Below are 17,664 nucleotides of genomic sequence, written 5' to 3' on the forward strand. Positions count from 1 at the left end.
TTCCTCCCAGCTTCCTTTCCCTGATGTTTCCACCTCATATTCTCTCCCTCTCTCTCCTTTTCTCTCTCTTCATATTACCTTTTCTTCTTCTGCAAATGTCTGCTTTCAATGTTCTACTAGGCCCACCCCTCTTGAAACTGAGAAAACCATTCTTTTGAACACTGAGAAATATCTATAGTAGAAACCACACCAGGAATGACCAGGGAAAGAAATCAGCAAATAATGAAAAAGGTCAACATTGATAAAATCTGTTCTAGATGACAAAAATGATGTGACTCTCCTTCTTACTACAGAATAATCATATATAAAGACTACCTGACAGAAGTATGTGTATATAAATGTCATCTGAAGAAGTGAATTCATTATATTTTAAAGAGTATGAAGCCACGATGTTAGTTGCTAATATGCCAAATATGGTTACGATTATCTTTTGAATGTAAAAACATTGCCTTTTTTAAACATTTTTATTTTTTAATTAATTAACTAATTTGGCTGTACCAGATCTTAGTGGTAGCACATGGGATCTTTGCTCTTCATTGAAGCGTGGGGAATTTTTAGTTCCAGCCTGTAAAGTCTTAGTTTTGATATGTGGAATATAGTTCCCTGACCAGGGATCAAATCTGGGCCCCCTGCATTGGGAGAGTGGAGTCTTAGCCACTCGACCACCAGGGAAGCACCCAAAACATTTCATTCTTACATCGAATTTTTAAACGAATTAAGCCTTACTCTCTGTCATTCTCAATATTCAGAGCCTGCTCCTTAGAAAGAGTTCACGTCTGCACATCTTGGGAAAAACAAAAAGTCAGTAAATCTTCACAGGAGAGAACAGAGGACGCCTGTGTTCTAGTCATTCAATACTAAAATAGGTGGTACTTTATGCTTCCTGATCTTCATTTAAAGCCACCAAATGTAGGGTTTACTTGTGTGGTCCTGATGTATTTCCGGCAGTGACTGCCCCACGATCACAAAGAGGCTACAAACCCATCCCTAGTTCATGATTTTACTTTGTGAATGAAGTAGGATTTACTGACTCACCTGCTCCTGTTAACCCCACCCCCAACCATCTCTCTTTTGGCTTTCCTCGGTGGAGAGGGCAATTAGGAGCAAAAGCCCATGTGGATCAACGACCTGTTGTTCCAAGGAGAATGGGCAGCCACATTGTGTGAACAGTCACTGGGTAGGTTTTGATGCCTCTCCCGGGGAAAGGCAATTCCTGTTTGTATGAAGTCATCTTCATACACTTACATCTGGATAGAATTCAGCTTCAGGCCACATTTATGAAGTGTGATACCAAGACCCAGGCCTTATACATGCACTGGTGCTGGTGCATGCATGCTCAAGTCATGTCCGACTGTTTGCAATCCCAAGGACTGTAGCCCTCCAGGCTCCTCTGTCCATGGAATTTGCCATGGAGTGAAAATACTGGAGTGGGTTGCCATTTTCTCCTCCAGGGCATCTTCCCGACCCAGGGATCAAACCCTTGTCTCCTGCATCTCCTGCATTGATAGGCGGGTTCTTTACCCCTGTGCCACCTGGGAATGCTATAGATGTATAGGAGATAAGAAATGAACAAGAAGCACTCTGTTCCCTTTTAAACAGTTCCAGGTTACTGGGAGAGACAATGACAATTAGGGAGTTAGGTTTTACAATCATGGAAACTTCCAGACCCCCATGGTGGCAGAGTAGGAGTGTGTTCTGACAGTGTTGTCAAAATGATATCACACGGAAGAGTGTGTCCACCAGCATGGTGGGGCGAGGGGAGCAGGAGGGTTGAGAGAGTGTTCTTAGCTCCTTCCACTGTTACTCAGGATTCAGAACAAGTTTTTATTATTGTTGTTGTTATTGTTATTATTATTACAATGTGACTTTTAATGACTTGACTTTTATGAAAAAATTGTTGTGGACATTATGCAAGTAACTGATCATTCATAAAACTTAATCCCAATTAAATGAGGAAAAAGCATCTATTAGCTCTGGCCTTATGGGAAAAAAACTCTCACTCTTATAAACCTGATATCATCAAATAACCTTGCCGATGGAATCAGTGTTCCATGACAGCAAACCAACCATCGATAAATAGCAACGACGTGGCTGCTGAATTGATGACATGAGTCACAGGAGAAGCTTAAATTATAGGTTTTCTGTGGGTGCTGTGCTTCACACAGCTCTGTGAACATGAGTGTGGGCCTGAGTGTCCACCATGTGGCTGAGTGAGCTGGGCGTGGACTCGGGGATTGTCCTCCATGAAAGAAAAGTGACTCCCCAGGCTCGTCTGTGTAAAAGTATACTTGTGTTTGCGGTGGCCTGTGACTTGGAAATCAGGAGGCCTATTTCACGTGAACACAGACTTAACCTTCCTGCAGGGGCCTGTCTCCTGATTTCGTAGAAGCTGGTCGAATAGCCGGGCGAGAACTTGCTGCCAAAGTCTCGCCATTCCTCCCGGGTACTTGGCTGTGGGGGCTGCTCCCAGGGGTGGTCCCTCTCGTTGCCTACATACCCCTCCATCTACACCTCCTTCTTGCCTAGCATCCCTGCTTGCCTAGATGGCTTACCTGGTGACCTTCATCCCTAAGGGACCTGAGCCCTGGTCACCATGACCTTCAAGTTCTCTGGCTGCTGCCCAGCTGATTGGCTGTCAAGTCTGGCCAGAAAGAACCAGGAGAGGCCAAGAGGGTCACTTAAGGGCCAAATGTGTTCTTCTCAGTTCCCCAAATTTAATGGCAGCCTTGCTGTTCCCGATGGCCAGGATCCATACTCCTGCCAGGATGGCAACCTTCCCCTGCCTGCTGGACTCCCCGCCCAGGAAATCCACGGGACTGAGAGGCAGGCAGAGCTGGAACTGTGAATGGACTCTCAGGTGTCCTCCAGTGGAAGCCCTCCCTTAGGGGACCACGACCTTTAGACCCTCAGAGCATAGATTTAGGGGGAGCACCGACTCAATGGACATGGGTTTGGGTAGACTCTGGGAGTTGGTGATGGAGAGGGAGGCCTGGCGTGCTGCGGTTCATGGGGTCGCAAAGAGTCGGACACAACGGAGCGGCTGAACTGAACTGAATGTACAGATCCTTGAAGTTGGTCATTAGGAATCGTGCTAAACCAAGTCATTCCTAATTCCACCTGTTTGTTAGTTCTTGGGCTCAAATATCCAAACCATGGAGGGCAGAACACTACATAACAGTCATCAAGTGTGCATACTGGCCCCCAAGAAGACACGCCCTCTTGGCAGGGTAGCACCTTCAAGCCACCATCTCAGCTTTGCCTTTGAGAGGTTATTCTGTCACTCCATCAGGCTGGGATGTGCTGTAAGTCATACCAGTGCTGGCTCTCTTAGAGACGTATGAGAATCCTTGTTGGCAGAACGTTCAGATAGCTGTCTGAAGCACTGAAGACGGTCCAGGCGAATCCATACTCAGATACATGTTGTGTGTGTGTTAGTCACTCAGTCGTGTCCTATTCTTTGTGACCCTGCAGACTGTAGCCTACCAGGCTCCTCTGTCCTTGGGATTCTCCCAGGCAGGAATACTGGAGTGGGTTGCCATTTCCTTCTTCATGGGATCTTCTGGATCTAGGGATCAAACCCACGTCTCCTGCACTGGCAGGAGGATTCTTTACTGCTGAGCCAGTGGGGAGGATGCCAACAGTCCTGGTTGCACTCGCTGATGAAGGTTGGAAAGTATGCCACATCAGTGACTGCAAAACGCTCATAGTTGTGTCTATGTTAATCAGTAAAGCAAATATCCTTTATTTTGGTCTATCAGTTGCAATTAGAACTATTATTTGAGTTTGTGGTTGCCCACTGTTAACCCTGAAGATCAGTCTTACTAAGAGTCTGCACTTTAACTTTTTATTTTATTTTGGAATATAGCCGATTAACAGTGTTGTGATAGTTTCAGATGCATAGCAGAGGGGCTCAGCTATACATCTACATGTATCCATTCTCCCTCAAACTCCCCTCTCATCCAGACAGTCACATGACATTGAGCAGAGTTCTCTGTGTTGTACAGCAAGTGCATGTCCATCCCAAACTCCCTAACTATCCCTTCCCCCCATCTTTCTCCCTAGGCAACCACAAGTTCCTTCTTTAAGTCTGAGAGTCCCTTTCTGTTTTGTGAATAAGTTATTTTGTATCACTTCTTTTTAGATTCCCTGTATAAAGGATGTCATAGGCTATTTCTCTGCCTAACTTCCTTCACTCACCCTGTTAAATTTAATGAAGAGAAAGAACATAGGACCCACCAGCCATGCATCCTCTAAGTTTTAAGTGACACTAATCACTGTCATTTCTTCTAGAATATGATGTTTGGGGGTTACTATTTTGATGCTGGGATGGAGAAGTTTTAGAGGATTCCACTTACAGTTCTCACTTCACTTGCCAAGAAGCCAGTTACGTTTTTGTGTTTACCTGGAGAGGAAAGAGCCTGAGTGCCTCTTCATTAGTGTATCAGTTTTTCTGCCATGTTTTTGCCCACTTTTAAGTTACTTGTCATTTTCCTATTTATTTGAAAGAATTCTTTGTCTTATTGGCCTTTTATTGTTTTGAAGAGTGTAATATATCTACAGAAGCATGTACTTATCATAAGAGTAGAGCTCAATGAATTTTCACGACCTAAACAAGTTTGTGTAAATAGATTAAAAACCAGAATATTGACAGAAAGCTCTCCCTATTGGCTGGTATCTCTTGATGAATAAAGGTTCTTAAGTTTAAGGTGTTCTAATTTATCAGTGTTTTCCTTTAAATCATTGCATTTTGTAAACTACTTAGCAAGTTTTTGTCAAGGTCATGACAAATCATTTTTTTCTGGAAGTTTTATTGTTTTATAGTACATGGTTTAAATCCATAACCTATCATGAATAGTTTGTGGTATGTACCATCAGTTAGAGTCAAGACTTTTTTTTCAGATAAATATTCAGTTGACCCAGTGCCAGCCACTGAAGAGACAACTCTTTCCCTAGTGACACTTTTGCCATAAATTGACCGTATTTGTGTGAGTCTATTTCTGGATCCAGTAGATAGAACATATACTCTGTTCTTTTTCTCTATTTGTTTATGTTTGCACCAGAAACACCTGTCTCAGGTACTAAAGGTTTATGATAAACTCTGACATCCAGGTCTGTAAGTCTTTCAACTTCCTCATTGTTCTTCTTCAAGACCATTTTTGCTGTTCTTGGTTCTTTTCATTTACACACAAATTTTAGAGTTAACTTGTCAATTGCTAAAAGAAAGAAAAAAATTCTTCTTGGGATTTTGTTTGGGGTTGCATTAAATCTAGTAGGTAAAATTTGAGAAGAATTGACATCTCTCAGTACTGAATCTTTTATTCCATTAACATTTTCTATTTCTTCCTTTATGAAGATTGTCTTTAATTTTCTCAAAATGTTATTTGCTTTGTATAAGCTTTACATGTCTTGTATTAGTTTATTCCTCAGTATTTCGTACTTCCATGCATCATAAGTGGTTTTATTTTAATTTTTTCAAATTTTTTATCACTGGTTTATAGAAGTTCAAATCATTTTAAACATTAAATGTTTAAAACATTTAAACATTAACATTCATTAAATTTGCTTCCTTATTTTAATAATTTGTCTGTAGGTTTTTGGGGGGTTTCCTCAAATATTATCATGTCTCTGAAAATAGTAGTAGTATAATTTTTTTCTTTTTCAAACATCGTATCTGCATTTTTTTCCTGCCAGTCATTTTTCAAATTCATACTTCTGGGTCCCTTCCTGTGAGTCTGTGCTTTTCTTTCTAACCAGAAGAAAACAACAGGAATATCCAATATGAATTTTCTCTGGAAATATTGGAGGACATAAATAGTTTCTTGGACTCAGGGATTTATAACTTCCATTTGTTTTCCTGTTCTATTCTTTTGGGGGATTGTATTCAAAATATAGCTATTGCTGAACCTACATTTTAAAATTAATTTTTATAGGAGAATAGTTGATGTACAATACTGTGTTAGTTTTAGGTGTACAGCAAAGTGAGTTGGTTATATATATACATATATCCACTCTTTTTTAGATTCTATTCCCATATATGTGGGGAATAGATATCCCAATATATGTCTGTGCTGAGTCACTTCAGTCGTGTCCAACTCTTTGTGACCCTAAGGACTGTAGCCCGCGAAGCTTCCCTGTCCATGGGGATTCTCCAGGCAAGAGTACTGGAGTGGATTTTCATGCTCTCCTCCAGGGGATCTTCCCAACCCAGGATCAAACCTGCGTCTCTTACATAGGCATTGGCAGGCAGGATTCTTTACCACTAGTGCCACCTGGGAAGCCCATTCCCATATATGAACCTGTGTTTTTAAATGTGTTACATGTCTTCTGTTAACTTGCGTTGAGGATTTATTACTGTGTAAAATAAGCTGGAAAATTATTCTAGAACCCAGTATTCATTGCACAGATTTGAGGGACTCACAGTTTCCTAAACCTGAAAGGTCAGTGAATTTGATGTCAAACAGACCTCCAGCAATGAATCTATCATCAGTGTTATCTAATTGCTATTGTCCTCCATCATTTGTGAATAAAATTTCAGCTATATGTTGTCATCAAAGGGAGCACCATTTCCAGTTAGAATTCAGGTTACTAAATGGAAGCATTTTCTGAATATGTAACCAAAAATTTCAGGTAAAAATACAGATTTTCTAAAGATATTTTAATAAAATCAAAACCGCAGATATGAAATATGGCGTTGAAAGGTATTTGGTGCATCGGTAACGCTCCCTGAGGACTCTGCATGTTTAAAGCAACAGTTTGATTGAATAGAACAATAAATGCAGGGCTGAGTGTATTTTTTCTCTTTCTTTCTCATCTACTAGAAAAATATAGATAATAGAGCTCATTTGTTTCCTTAACATTTCAGAGCTCCGCAGATGGGAAAACACAACCCAGTGGAAATGATTTCTGGCAACCTTGAGAAGATATGTTAGCATTTTGTGGCATTTCTTTCAGTGACATGTAAAGCCTGGCTTTCCCTCACTGCAGTGTCACAGTGAAGTGTCACAATAAAGCCAAACCAGTGTGCCCTCGGGGAAAACGAGGGAGAGGGACCATTCTCCATGCACACACAAAGGGTAATATTTATTATAAAGGCTTTCATTTCAGCTCCAAATGCTGCCTGGGCCACAGCTACGTTGCAGTGGAGAAATGCACAGAATGTGAGATTCAAAGCAAATGTTGTGTATAAATCTAATGTAATTTATGTAAATACAAATACGATGTAAAAAAGTAGAACACATTTACAGACACACAAGCTTGCATCAGTCTGTGCAGGGCACTCGGTAGGGGAGAGTTTGGAGTTGCTGGGTGGAGGCTTCAGCCGGGTTTTGGTAGAGTCCAAAGCACACGGAGTCAGAACCGGAAGTCAGAATCTCCCTGTCCTGACCTGCTTTTGTCACCAGCAGCACGGATATCACTTTCTTTGCCCAAAACATGTGATATGGAAATTGTTATCCCTCTTCATTGGTTGAGGAATTTAGCATCCCAGAAGATTCAATTACTTGTTGCAGATGACACAGCTAATATTATGTAAGGAGCGTCATGCACTGTTAGTATCAAGTGCATTAATTTATTTGAAGCTATATTTGTATTTTTTGATAGAACCTTAATATCCTTTTCAACCGTCCACAGATTATTGTTTGGACCCAAATGCTGAACTTGATCTTTATTATCATTAATGTCTCCTCGTTATGTTTGTTCTACTGTTCCACACTACGGACACTGTGGGGGGAGCCTGTGTCTTAACCACGTTTTGAGGCATTTTTCTTTGCTTTGATTGAGCATCATCTCCTGGTTTAATGAGACCTGAATCACTGGGATCAGCCCTGTGGCAGGTGACTTCCTCCACTTAGAGCGTGACTGGTTTAACAGGGCCTGCTCCACCCAGTTGTCAAGGGCAGAAGGAAATTACCCAGGTTCCTTGTTCTGATTTGGCGACACGTAGGGAGAGCATGAACTTTGGGGACCAGCAGGCCAGATTCAAATATCAGCCCCACCAGTTGCAGGTCACGTGATTTTGAGAAGTTCCTTGTCTTCCTAAGTAAACTTGGATAAAAACATAAACAAGATAATAATATTAACAGGGCTGCCCTGCTGGCTCAGTGGTAAAGAATCTGCCTGCTAATGCAGAAGACATGGGTCTGATCCTTGATGCAAGAAGATCCCACATGCCATGGAGCAATGAAGCCCGTGTGCAGCAACTACTGAGCCTGTGCTCTAGAGACCATGCACTGCCCTAGAGCCCGTGCTCCCCAACAAGAGAAGCCACAGCAACGAGGAGCCTGCACACCGCAACTAGAGAGTAGACCCCCCTTGCTGCAACTAGAGAAAAGCCCGTGTAGCAGCGAAGACCCAGCACAGTCAAAAATTAATAAATAAAATTATATTAAAAAAAAAAGAAAATGAGAACAAATTATGTAGCTCCAGGAGATAATTTATTTTCAAAAATATATACTGACAAGGCAAAATCTGTAAGAATCCCACCGGAACTAGATGTTCCACCTCATCCATCACCCCAACCATCAGAAAGAAATGGTGTTTGTGGGACTGGCCAAGTCCTCCAGCCAGATCTCTGTGATCAGTGTTTCCTGGTGCTGACGAAGCTTTGTTTGAATAAACCTTCCCAGCCTCTTTTCCAGAGCCCATGCTCTGCTTACATTGGTGTTTAGAGTCCACTTTCCTTCCCCGTTTTAGTATCTGAATGTCATTTGCTGGAAGCCTCTTTCATCTTCCGTAAACCTTCTTGGTTCTGGATAGTGGTTAAGTGGTCTTACTTGAGTATTTTGTGAGCATCTTGATGGAAATGCTCTTGGTTTAGGAGACTTGGTTTAGGGGGATTCTTGAACCCTCTTCACATTCCTGGGAGCTTTCTTCTCCTGTCCCTCCCCTTTCACAGGTTGTCCTCCTGGCCAGAGAAGGCGTGGGGCCTGGGAGCTCTGCTTCTCTGTCTGCGTTTGCTCCCCTGACATAGGACACATGTGTCATAGACTGTTCTGCTTGGCTGGCCAGGCTCGGGCCATGTAGTCACCTCCTGAAGGCCCCTGTCTGCTCTCCTGCTCATTTGCTTAGATTCTATTCTACCCCATCGTCTGTACACGGTCACTTTAAATTTGGGCTCATCAGAGAAATGTTGCCAAAGCACATTAGTTTATCTCAGAAACTTGCTCTTCTCTTCCACATTAGGATAATCTTCAATTCTCAATTTTTAATCTTTTTTGTTTTTGAGGGATTTCTAACCCTCTTGAATTATCCCTCCTTCCAGAATCTTTTATTTCCCAGAAAGAATAGCACTCATTTTTCTTCTGAAATTTTAAAATCTACCCTTCTGAAGTCAAGAATTCATGTATATGTGCTTGTGCTCAGTCATGTCACACTCTTTGTGATTCCACGGACTGTAGCCCGGCAGGGTCCTCTGTCCATGGAATTTTTCCAGGAAAGAATACTAGAGCAGGTTGCCATTTCCTTCTCCAGGGGATCTTCCCAACCCAAGGATAGAACCTGAGTCTCTTGAGTTTCCTGCGTTGGCAGGCAGATTCTTTACCACTGCGCCACTTGGGAAGCCCAAGAGTTCATGTATGGTGGTGATCAAATAATTTTCACAAACGGGCCACCAATGGTATTTCTCTGTATTGATGTTTTTAAGAGAACAATTTAAGGCCCTGTCTTAATATTACTGAATATTCAACCTTCTTTTAGAGATGGAATAAATAATTTCTCATTACTCTGCAACCAGGGTTCTGTCCTCTGGATCTTTTCATCTTAAGCCCTTCCATTTTTCTCTGAAGAGCATTTAATAAATATATGTCAGAGACTCAGTGTTGGCTGAACCCTCTGGTCTTCCTAGATCTCACCAAGAGAATGTTTGTCTTAACTTCAGCACAGAGTGAGGTGCACTGACGCCAAGCAAGCTATATGTAGGAAATGTGTTTTCAAAGGGCCATCCTCAGGAGGACTTCCAAATAAAACTATACAAGAGCAGAAGTAAGGATAAACTGTGGTCCATTTTTGTGAAATCCAATCTCCTTTCTCCTCCTTTTATTTGTTTGTTCTGTGCGCCAAATGGGTGAGACTCAAACGGCAGAGTGCCATGAGCATCCTTCCACTTTTTCTGTGCCTGGAGATGGGTTGATCAAATGTTCACAGCCTCCCCCTACCCCCCCTCTTAATGCCCCATCTTTCAAGTCAAAGCCCAGGATATGGCATTTCAAGTTTGACATGCAACTGTGGCAGAGATAAGCAGTTTCAGTAGCAAACAACTATCCGAAAAACCTTGTGATTTATCCATACTGGACACATTTCTTGTAGCTGGTGGTATATTTTTCACATTAGCTCTTTCTTGGGATTAACAAACCAGTGCAAATCTTGTTTCATCCGTCCCTGGGTATTTAGTCTAGTGCCAGGCAAAGCTCAGATTAACATATGCTTACTCAGGATTAAGGATGATTTTTCTTTTTTAACTCTTCTGATCAGCAGTAAAATAGAATCTACACAGTTTAATGGATTCAACTCACCGGGTGTTTTTTAGTGCCGACAACTAATCCCAAACTGGGCCACAACTTCATTTGGGTTTATTTGGTGATGGTCAAGGGTCAGGCAGCCGTGAACTCTTTTGCCATGTTCTTAACCTGTGTCTGTTACTGCAGTGCTGCACACGATTGCACCACGGTCAAGAAGAGGAAAGCCGGGGAGCAGGCTTTGGGGGTCCCGGTCAACAAGAGAAAGTCCCTGCTCATGAAGCCCCGACACTACAGCCCCAGCGTGGACTGCGAGGAGGGACATGCAGACCAGATGGAGGCAGAGGGGCAGGATGATTGCCTGGAAACCAACCATCACCCCAGCACAGGTAGCCTGGGGCCTGGCCCCAGCTTTACTTCACTTCCTTCCCAGCACACAGACCCAGGCACACCTTAGGGGGAACATGCCGCATGTGTGGTGGAAAAGCACATCCCAACGTGGGATCAAAACCAGACATTGGTTTCCCTCAGCATCCGCTAGCGAGGACCAGTTTCCACCATTACTGTGGGGAGGTCAAACACAAGCCACGGAGCATTCTTGCCCCCAGGCTATTTGCAAGAGCACAAGCTTGGGCTGTGCCTTTTTCCGCAGAAGGTAAAAGCTGCTCAGCCTTGCAGTTGAAGAGGACCTTGACTCAGCAATGGGGCGGATGTTCAATCCCTAAAAAAGAACACCTCAAAATGAGCTTTACATTTCCAAATGACATATGAGATGCAGTCTCTATTTTGAAATTTTATTTTGTTAATTTTTTACTGATGTTTTTAATTGATTTACAATATTATGTTTCAGGTGTACAGCATAGTGTTTGGTATTTTTACTATACACCATAAACAGTTATAATTGTATACCATAAACAGTTATAATTCCCTGTGCTGTATGATACACCCTGTTGCTTATCTATTTTACACATAGTAGTTTGCATCTCTTAATCCCCCATCCCTAATTTTATTTTGAAATTTTTAGGATGTGCTTCTCCCCAGTTCACGGTCACACCCACTAGACCTGGTTGTCACAGTACCTCCAGGAGCTAGACCATCACAGACCACTTTGTGCATGAGGCTGACATTGAAGGACATGCGAAGTATCTCAAAAGTTTATTTTTAAAAATACATGGAGATCTAAAGCTTGACTTAATTAGAAAGTGAAATTAAATGTACGTATCTGCTATTAGACCTACGTATGGGCATCCCTGGTAGCCCAGGTGGTCAAGAATCTACCTGCAATGTGAGAGACCCGGGTTTGAGCTCTAAGTTGGGAAGATCCTCTGGAGAAGGACATGCCAAACTACTCCAATATTCCTGCCTGGAGATTTCCATGGACAGAGGAGCCTGGCAGGCTACAGTACATGGGTTGCAAAGAGTTGGACACAACTGAGCAAGTAACACTTTTCACTTTCATGTGCTATTACATACACATTTTTTTGAATGTGCTTTTAAGTTATCAAAATATACCAAATAAATTATCATTTGGAAAGAAGTATACATTATACAAGCCTAAGGCAATGAGATTCTTAGGTCATAAATACCTATTGTATATAGAATGGTAGTAATTGCAATGGGAGTTAACAGAAAAAGTGTCAAAGTGTATTGACTGAGTGGATGCAAACCTTAGATCACAATCATCGGTCTCCAGTAATCTCAACTTGCAAATAATGTGAAGTTCTGTAGTTAAAACAATTGTATTCGTATTTATTAGTGTTGGAGTAAATTTCCTGGCTTTTCTGTATTTAACATATGTCTTAAAGCCTCATGGCTCATCTGTAAATTATCATCCTTGACTTTTTTGTTTGTTTGTTTCCTTGGGCTAGTCAGTTTCTTGTTGATTCCTGAAAATTGCAGGTTGAATCTAGTGTCAGGGAAAATCCTTGATTTAGTATGGTTAGACTTGAGGTATAAGGAGATGCAAGAGACACGGGTTTGATCCCTGGGTAAGAAAAATCCCCTGGAGTAGGAAATGGCAACCCACTCCAGTATTCTTGCTTGGGAAATCCCATGGACAGAGGAGCCTGGTGGGCTACAGTCCATGGAGTCACAAAGAATTGGATGTGACTGAGCACAGCTTATACACACACAATAATTAATACCATTGACATTAATTTACCAAGTACTCAAGAAAATGGGCATCTTTTACACCAACACATTTTGCAGGTGCCCTGAGGAGCAGGTCTGTACCTGCTCCCTGGCTTCCCACCTTCTGTTGTCGCTGAATGATCATTGTAGGTGCTTAATATTGACCAGGAAAATATACTGTCAAATGTTCTCAGTTAAATACTCACTTATAACACTGACAGACATCTCTCTGCAGCTTCAGAAAGGTTCACTCTTTTTTATATTCAATATTAGAACCACTACTACTAATAATGAATATGCTAAACTTACACTGTGGTGGCCATTACTTTTGATTCTTACTATATCCTGAGCACATCAATCATATCACTTAACCCACCCAACAGTGACATGACTGGGTAATTCTGACCACAGGTGTGCAGATGAGACCACTGAGGACAAACGGGTTAATGCTGAAGGTGATGCAGCTTGTAGCTGTTGGAAAGAAGATAATTAAGAGACAACTGAAGGACAAGCAAGATTCTGATCTCTCAGCTAACCATGCTCCATAATCCAATCCTCATGCTCTGAGTACCGTCAGAAGGCAGATTGGGCGAAGTCCCTACCATGTCAAATCACAAAGTCACATGTCCAGAAATGACCAGTCCCAGGTGCTCCCTTCCCTGGTTGAGAGAGGAAAACTCTAAGTGGCCTTCAGCCTCCTAAGCAAGTCCCTCAGAGAGAAAGAGAGCTGGGTTTTTATCCAAGCCCAGCCTAAGGGCTTTTATCTACCATCCAGATGCCCCAAGGTATTCACCTGACCAGGTGTGTGCCTGATTGTGTCTTCAGTGGGCAGTTTAGGTGATGAGAGAGGATATAAGCTCATGAAAGCTAAGGTCATGAGCTTGAGTTCCTTTAATGGCAAAATTGTGCCCCATATGCCTTCTGCCAGCTATCTTTCCAAGAGCTGCCCATGGGCAATAAGAATAATAGAAGAGGGACTTGCCTGGTGGTCCAGTGACTAAGATTCTGAGCTCCCAATGCAGGGGGCCTGGGTGTGATCCCTGGTCAGGGAACTAGATCCCATATGCTGCAACTAAAGATCCTGTATGCTGTGACAAAAATCCAGTACACCAAAATAAATAAACATTTTTAGAAAAAGAGTGATAGGTAGAAGAAAATTTAGACAAAACAATGCAGATGCACCTTTTTCACTGGGGCAAACAGAAGGTGAGCTTTCAAAGCACCATCAGGAGGCAGGTCGAGCTCGTGCATTCCCAGTGCAGATGAAGGAAAGAAGTGGAGTGGAACATTGTCTAGAGTCCTCCCCAGGCTGTGAGCACTAGCTTGTGAATCTGAGAAACTCCTCACACTCGTAGGAGCTCTGGGGGCTGTGGTGATATTTTGAACATATTATCTCTCAAGAAACAGTAAGTAAGGGATAAGCCACTCCCACTTAAAAACTTTGAAAGACTAATTCATGTCTTAGAGCTTTTATTCTCAGCAAAACTGACATAACTCAGGAGGCCTGGAAAACTAATTTACCTGTAAAAATCATTTAGCTAGAAACAGAACTAAAATCCTAAACTTAGTTATACTAAAGGAATCAAACTCAAAACATGTTGTGACTTTCAGAGACTTTTTTTCTTTTAGTATTTATTTATTTATTTTTATTTTTGGCTACATGGGGTCTTAGTTGCAGCACCACACTTTCTCTAGTTGCAGCATGCAGACTTAGTTGCCCCACAGCATGTGGGATCTTAGTTCCCCAACGTGGACTTGAACCTATGTCCCCTGCATTGGAAGGCAGGTTCTTAACCACTGGACCACCAGGAGGATTTCATTTAAGCCATTTTGATGCAGAACAGCTGACATGCATGGATGATCAGTGCTCTGTAGCTTCAGGATTACTAGACCCCTCAGAGAAGAGACTTTGGTGTAAAGTAAATCAACAAATGTGAGCTTTTACATATCAGGCTCCCCACCAAAAAAAGTTTAATTTTTTTTTTTGCTCTACAAGGAAAGTGTTGCCCCTCTCCAAGCCCAGGAGTGTACCAGAGGAATTTTCCATTACGTGTTGTTGTGAGATGCACTATGTTAGTTTTTGTTTAGTTTTGTTAGTTTTTGTTTTGTTGTTGTGTTTGTTTTATGTATTTTTATTTATACATTAGGTTGTGTTGTTTTTCATCACCAGTTAGCTGACGGGTGTATTTTAGCATTTTCCTATAATTCAGTCTTGAAAGTATCCAGATTTGGGCAAACAGTAGGCACCTGGCTTCAGAGTTGACTCTTAGCCCCCCACTGGCTGGCGATGTGAACCTGAGCAAGCCCTTAGCTCTTTAGAACCCTGGTTTCCCTTTGGTAGAAGAGATTCAAAAGTACCTTTCTTGGAGTTGTTGTGAAGATCAAATGAAATAAGTAACTGGACATCATACCAGGGACATACCAGTTTATTGTCAGGATATCTTGTCATTGGCTCATTGGTTACTGGGATATTGGATCATCATTTTTTTAAAAAAATTTTGACTGTGCTGAGTCTTTGTTGTGGCTTGAGGGCTTTCTCTAGTTGCAGCACGAGGGGACTTCTTTGGTCATGGAGCACAGGTTCTAGAATCCCTGGGCTCCACAGTTGGCAGCACCAGATTTGGTAGTTGCTGTGCACCAGCTTCAATGCTCCAAGGCATGTGGGATCTTAGTTCCTCAACCAGGGATCGAACCTGTGTCCTCTGTATTGAAAGGTGGATTCTCAACCCCTGGACTACCAGGGGAGCCCCTCACCATTGCTTTAAAGATGAGGACCCAGACTCCGAGGACAGTGGCCTGCCTGAGATCACACAGGTCATGACCCAAGTCTCTGGACCTCAAACCTGGAGGGGAGTCTCCCTCCATGCTGTGCACAGACCCTCCCGTCCCCAAGGCAGCTGATGATCGTAGCGTGTGTGACGTGGACAATGGTGACCTGGGCTGAGTCTTCTTCAGATGCAAGACTGGGCCCTTCCATGGCTGGCAGGTCACTACTCACTCTGAATGAAGACAGGCCCCACCTTGTCTGGGTGGAGGCTCCTATGTCTCCTCCACCATCACTCATTCTGCTGCAGCGTCAGGAAAGGGACAGTGTCCATCCCTTATTGAAGACCTGTAGGGTGTCACCTGCTCTCCCATGAGGCTGAGGAGCCATCGCAGTTGACACAGGCCCAGATTCAAATGAGGTCCCCAATGCAGGTCTCTTGGGTTATTGCAGGGGCAGAAGCACAAAATAGATCACTGAGCCACCCCAGAAAATAAAATTGCATGAGCATAGAGAATATAGGGAGCCTGGGCGCCCCGTCACAGATCTGTCAGGCTCGAAGTGAACTCAGTGTCTCTCTCGGTGGCAATGACAGTGACAGCAGTGGGGATGGGCGCGTGGCAGGTTGGTTGGCAGGTTTGCTGAGCATGCCTGGAAACCCCCGGACGCCGCACGCCGGCACCTCTCCCGGCAGGGCTCCTCTCTTTCTGAAGAATAATTAATAAATATTTTCTTTTAGCATATAACCAACAGTTGAACCAAACAATTATGGAAACTGGAAATGACCCAAAACACTCGCATTGGCAGCGGCTCGGTGACACGCATTGTCGGGCACACGTGCGCGGCTGTCACCCCGCCTCTCCGACGATCTGCACTTAATAGGAATATTTTAAACTATGTAGCTAAGCAACAGAGGTAATTGTTGCTTTCCAGAGCTTTTGTTAGCACTCTCACACAGCCCAAATATGCATAATTAGGTATAATGTCTATAAATCATTATTGTACACATGTGGGTACTTAAGTGGAGTTGAGAGAATAGTTCAATGAATTGAGCATATTCACGGAAAACGCTTTTTATTTGTTTTCTGTAGTTCATAATACTCTAAAATTATCATAACCCTTTACACTTTCTCTTAATAGCCAGCCGTGATATTGAGAAAAACTTCATTTGCATTTTAGACTATGTTTAATATATTATTTAAACCTGGAGTTCCTCTGATATGAATTCAGAAGAGGATAGACCATCCTCTCAAATATTATGGGCTAGGTTTTGCCAGCCTCTTTTCTAGGAAGTAAAATGTTAAATTTTTCAGTTTATGTTGAATAGATCCCAACAAAGGACTGCACCCTATAATCAGTGGTATTTAAAGGGGCTAGTGTTGTGACTCAATTCTTCTCTTCATCCAAAAATGCTTTTAGTTACTATGGCAATATTTACTTGATCCTGGCAGTCCAGTGTTGATTTAGGGAGATAATTACCAGAAAGGAAGATGATGGAGATGTATTTTTGAGTGTCCTTGTCAGAGACAATGTTTATAAAAAATTAAATGGGACCCAAAAAAAGGCATATTGTCTTCTACACAGACACCCTGTCCCGCGGCCCTTCCACGGGACGCCTGTGCTTTTCTTCCCTCTCAAGACGTGCATTAACGCAGAATGCCCTGCACTTGGTGTCTTTAACAGTCTTTAAGGAGGCTTATTATTTTATCTTCCCATCCCCCACTCTGCTTGTAGAGACACAGAAATGGTCCTGCTTTTTTTTTTGTCTTCATGAATGCCAGGGACCACTGCCGAGTTGTCTGGTGTATTTCACATCCTGGCAAGCACTGAGCTCCCTGGGCAACCCCTCCCCAGATGCCAGGCTGGGGCTGGGGCACCCACGGACCCGCACCTCAGTTGGTGTGTTTGCACGGGGACAGTGTATGTAAATAAACACACACAATCTGTCACCCAGACTAGGCCACTGCTGAGAGGGAAGGAGGGTGACACTGATGGCTACTCTGGACGTGGATACAACATGGACAGACTGGTACTTGGGCGCCTGTCCTCAGTCCCAGGCCTTCTTGACCATCAGGACTGGGAACAACTAGCTGACGTTCAGCATCCTCCAACCATCCCTACCCCCCTTTTCACATAAGTGTACGTGGGTTCCAGGCCAGAAGCTGTGCTACTAATCAAGACATTATTCCATCTTCCTCTTTTTCCATTTACTTGTTTCCCTTGGTGTGGAATTTTCATGTTACAAGTATGAAAGTGATCAGGGCTTCTTTTAGTTACCATCTCTGTGTAGATGTGTTGTGTATTTTAGCTAACATTCCA

The 17,664-nt window shown here is 42.7% G+C and overlaps 1 protein-coding gene across 4 annotated transcripts in view; it reads left to right on the top strand.

Annotated features, from left to right (window-relative positions):
• The window catches only part of LOC145509345 (suppression of tumorigenicity 18 protein-like), a 230,319-nt gene that overhangs the window by 161,860 nt on the left and 50,795 nt on the right, over window positions 1-17,664 (top strand). For all 4 annotated transcript variants that reach the window (XM_081497961.1, XM_081497960.1, XM_081497959.1 and 1 more), the window contains one exon: window positions 10,641-10,840. In XM_081497961.1, coding sequence (XP_081354087.1) covers window positions 10,641-10,840 — 200 coding nt within the window. The remainder of the gene's footprint in view (window positions 1-10,640; window positions 10,841-17,664) is intronic.

The sequence above is a fragment of the Giraffa tippelskirchi genome, chromosome 6 (genome assembly GCF_054371585.1).
Source record: "Giraffa tippelskirchi isolate mGirTip1 chromosome 6, T2T-mGirTip1v1.2.pri, whole genome shotgun sequence".
In the NCBI taxonomy this organism is placed as follows: Eukaryota; Metazoa; Chordata; class Mammalia; order Artiodactyla; family Giraffidae; genus Giraffa; species Giraffa tippelskirchi.